The 5000-nt window shown below is 41.6% G+C and overlaps 1 protein-coding gene across 1 annotated transcript in view; it reads right to left on the bottom strand.

The window, feature by feature from the left end:
- The window catches only part of LOC123502993 (extracellular signal-regulated kinase 2-like), a 37352-nt gene extending 35558 nt beyond the window's left edge, over positions 1 to 1794 (bottom strand). The window contains exon 1 of the mRNA XM_045252324.1: positions 1519 to 1794. Coding sequence (XP_045108259.1) covers positions 1519 to 1671 — 153 coding nt within the window. The 5' untranslated portion in view covers positions 1672 to 1794. The remainder of the gene's footprint in view (positions 1 to 1518) is intronic.
- Positions 1795 to 5000: the final 3206 nt, after the last annotated feature.

The raw sequence follows: 5000 nt of genomic DNA, 5'->3' as shown, positions 1-5000 counted from the left end.
TTATATTTATGGGGGAAGGGTGGAGGAGAAGGGAAGTTAGAAGAGGAGGGGAAGGGGTGAAGGGAGGGTAAGGAAGGGGCAGGGGAGGGGGCTTCCGGTTAGTTACAATAATTCCCCAACTCATTCACAACTAACACCAATAACATCATCATCATCAGCATATCTCTCTCTCTCTCTCTCTCTCTCCATTCAAAAACTTCAATGAAAAAGAAAACATCAGTCAAAACCTTCTTAAAGCACCCTTGAAAACTTCATCTCACACCGTTTAAACCCCATTATACACAATTGAAATCCCTTATATATACACTATTAAAACTCTATTAAACACCATTGAAAACCCATTAAACACCATTGAAACTCCTTAAACACCACAGAAACCCATTATACACATTTAAAATCCCATTAAACACCTTTTGAAATCCATTAAACACCATAGAAACCATAGAAACCCTTATACACCATTAAAACTCCATTAAAACTTCTTCCACACCATTTAAACACGTAAAACCAAACACTATCAAAACCCAGTAACACCCTTTAAAACTGCTAAATGACTTGAAATACCATTAAATATGCCCAAATAACCTAAAAATATATCTGAATACCCTAAAAAAACACCCTTGAACTCCATATTACTTCAGTTTCCTTCCTGACACTAGTAACTTCCAGTCTCGCCCACGTAGATGTAAACAAGAGGAGACGAAAGGAGGTGAATGTAGTAAAAGAGGTGTTACGAGAGACGACAATGATAATAACAGTGACATCACATCCCGGGCCTTCCTTAGTTGTTGTAGTAGTAGTAGTCGTGATAGTCGTAGTAGTAGCAGTAGTAATAGTAGTGAGGGTGGTGGTGGTGGTATTAGTAGTAGTAGTAATTTTTGTTTGTCTTCTATGAACTCTCAGGTAAAATATATAAATCTTTTGAATTGTAACATCATCTCTCTCTCTCTCTCTTCTAAGGAAAAATAGACAAACACGCAGGTCATTTTAGAAGCCTGTGGTCGGGCAGGGAACAAAGCCTACACACTTACACACACACACACCTCCAGCCTGACCATCTTTCTCTAAATGTAAACAGTCTCTCTCTCTCTCTCTCTCTCTCTCTCTCTCTCTCTCTCTCTCTCACACACACACACACACACACACAAACGTAAACATGTAGACTAATTGCGTGTCTGTGATGTGGTTATTCACGCACGCGGGCACACACACACACACACACGTAACTACATACGTACATACATGCATACATACATATACAGACATACAAGCACCTCTTCGTTATCCATATCTGTAAAAATCAGCTGTTTGTGACACACACACACACACACACACACACACACACACACACACACACGTGCACACGCACACACACACGTTCACACTTTACCACAAGAAGCAACCATTAATGATACAACCAAAACTTCTCCAGGAAAAAGAGAAAAAAGAACTCATCTTAAGACACGCGATTCGATAACAAAGAAGTTTACACGACAGGAAAAAAAAAAATGTACTCACGCCTTTGCCAATCCTGCGCCGTATTTCATATTTCCTACTGATGTGGCTGTCTATCTCACTAATTCCCTCTCCCTTATTATCACTCATGCTGCCGGGGATATAGGGAGATTTAAATGCCACGCTGGAGTCACTGCCAGAGGCGCGGTGTCGCATATCCCACCTTCACCATGGTCTCGCTCACACTGCGGCTCTTTGCTCAGCGCTCGTTCTCCAGGCCAGCGAACCCAAAGACAGCCGGCCGCCCTCCGCCTCACAGGAAACTAGTCTTAAAAAACTTGCCTATAATACAGTAAATACAGGATGGAAAATAACAGGCAATGAGATTAACTATACCGAAGTTGAACTGTATTAGTGTTTTCGCTGTGGTTTGCGTGTAAGGAGCGAATGTGAGGCATCATGTGTTGGTGGCGGAGGAATACACGGCGACTCGTTGCCATGGCGACACTTGGTACACAGCTGACCTCAGAACTTGTCACTTTATTTATCGCTCCTATTTTCGGGGCTTAGGTGTCACGCGCTGCTCTCATCTTATTTCTACTTCACGACGCTGTCATTTCCTTTCAAAATATCCACCCATCCATTATTCTTTTCTCCTCTTATCAAAAGACAGGGAATTTGCCGGTATTCTCTTATTATATGATTTTCTCCCTGTCTCACCTCTACGGAAACTTGCAGCAACGCATTTATGAAGTCAAGGGAATTGTGGTCACTTCATGAATTCTTGACCACAGATGCGAGTAGGTATACCACACTATATAATTTTGACACCTATACCTCAACTCGACATGAGGTGGTCGGTCGTCTCGCACAAAAATAGTCGCGCGTTTTTGTGTTGGCAACGACAATTGATCGCCTGAATGACTTACAACAGCAGAGGAGTGACGGCGGAGTGGGCGTGATTCGAGATAAGAGCGGGGCTGGCGTGTGAATGATTCATAATGGTGTGAGATGAGAGGAATTCTGTCCAGGTAAAGAAACATGACAATCTCAGATATTAAAAAGCAGGATATTGCGAGTCTGGTTAAGTTCTATACATAAACGGAGAGAAAATGGTTAACTTCCAAATATCCGTATTCTAGGTAGATAAAAGCATGACAGTCTGGCATAAAAAACTCAGGATATTATGAGCTTGGCTACATTATACACCTAAGTAGGAAATATATTCTAGGAAGAGAAACTTAGAATTGCTACTTGTCTTTTTTCACTTCGAATATAATATTACTGTACAATCAACAGCTACGTACGTATACAGTGTGCATAACTATTACTATTATTGCCGAAGAACTGCAGCCTCGTGTCAGTTCTCCAAGCGACAACTTACGAAGTAGCACAGGTTTTCAAGTAAAGCAAACGTGTGAAGAAAGCAGTTTTAGGAGCAATCTATATAGGACACACATTCCACCCTATTTTACCAGCACCCGCAGCACCACACCCCGCCCCGCCCCGCTGCCCTGCTGACGTGACGCGGCGCCCGTCTTGCGTCAAGGCTCCGCACTCTTTGTCATGCAAATAACCTACACAATATTCACTGTTCATTGTCACTTCTTTCTCTGGGAAACTAAACGGCCACCACTGCGCTGACAAAAACTGGCCCTCGCCATCATATATATAATCAGGGTAGAACAATGAGCGTCTTGCTTGCCGCGCCGTGACGGGAACTGGGGAGTCACGTGACACAGCGGATATATCTGACACGCTTCCTAATGACGTTACTCAGCGGCATGACACTAATTCCTCTCCACCGTTTTCAAGAGCCAGACATTCGCTTGTCTCACATTTTGTTGAACGTGCACTGTGGTCACGTGATGTGAGCGAGGCGATGGCAGATTCACACTGCTACATATCAAACCGCTGTCGCAATCCACTGTCCTCTGCCTTGTTCTCTCCTGCCTCAGGTGATACGCTTCGCAGCAAATCCTCGTGTTTCGTGGACAGTCTACACACACTTCAGGTATCCTGCGTCCAGCGAGGTTTCCGTATACTTAAGCCAGGCGGACAATATTCCCCTTGCGTGTCACCGCGGCAATCGCGCTCACTGAGTGAAAAGCGCGCAATTCCCGCCGTTTCTCATTATTATTTTCTCTTTAAATCGAGGAGCTCCAATGATTCACAATTAAATGAATGTAACACTGAAAGCTGCAGCAGGATACACATACACATACACACAACGTACATAAAGCACATTATATTTAACTGTACAAGGGAAGTTTTCCGCTCGTAATACATAAATACACAGCTTACTTGACCATACATGCCTAGTTAAAATAATACACAACCTGTCAAATCATTAGGATTCCTATAATGAAGGGTCCATTTCATTTTAATATATCTTTTATCATTATTTTAATCTGACTGTATAAAGTTGTGAATATTAAGTATAAATCTCATAAATGCATCATCAATAGCATTACTATTTATAATTTCCACACATCTTCTTAAGGTATGGTTGGTTAAATCTAATCATGTCACTGGTAAGTCAACTTGTCATTCCATCACTGCCACCCTGCCACGCTCCACGGACACTCGTCACTCATCACCCTTCAAGTCTACAATAAAATGATAGGCTTTCACTCCCCACTGTCCCTCCCCCCACCTTCCCTCACGTCAACCCGTAAAAAAGATCATGTCAATCCGGAAATTAATGGAATGTTCACGTAGTACAACATAATGAAGTGATAACAATCTCACTAATGTCACCTGGAATCATTATACATTCTCCCCACTCGTGATAACATGACTTTGCTTCGCGTTTGTCCTCGAGGATCATAAGGAGTTAGTGTTAGTTGCCCAACCAGGCGTGTTCTGCCAAAGGTCAAAGCGACAGAGATGAGCCTACAACCTCGCCACACACCTTGCACACCCTCACACTGCCTCACAACACTGGATCAGTGTTGTACAGTTCTAAAGAATCAGTTATTGTAATTTGGACCAAAGCCTCCAATTTCTTTCCGCTTATATATTTTCTGTGGTCAATAAACTATCTGAATCTAAATCTATAACCTCATTATATTCCCATTTATGTTACTTCACTATAATCCATTAAAGAATTATATACGTATTTCTTTCTTAAATATGACTAAAATTTGATTGTCTCCATAAATATATATCCATATTTGATCATAAAGATTTCCCTCAGTTTTTCCCATTCAGATTCTTTGACACCACAATGAATGGCTTAATAAAAACCTGTACTGGATCATTCACTTGTATTTCCATCTGTATGTGCTGAGCCTGAATAATGAAGTGACTGCACCAACCACTGAGTGACGGGTCACCACTGTCAAAGGAATTATTGTTAGTCTTTTAAATATCTCCATTCTTTTTGATTTTTTTTTTTTTCCACAGGTCAAAAGAAAGAGAATAGAACAGCACTTGATGTTACAAGAAAATAATGAACAAAGTCTCTGTCAACTGTACCATTACTTCTCTACTTGTGTGTTTGCTTGTCTGAACCACAATCTTCTGACTCCGTTAGTGTAAAA

This window comes from Portunus trituberculatus, chromosome 13, assembly GCF_017591435.1.
Source record: "Portunus trituberculatus isolate SZX2019 chromosome 13, ASM1759143v1, whole genome shotgun sequence".
Lineage (NCBI taxonomy): Eukaryota > Metazoa > Arthropoda > Malacostraca > Decapoda > Portunidae > Portunus > Portunus trituberculatus.
This window is presented reverse-complemented; position numbering and strand designations above follow the sequence as displayed.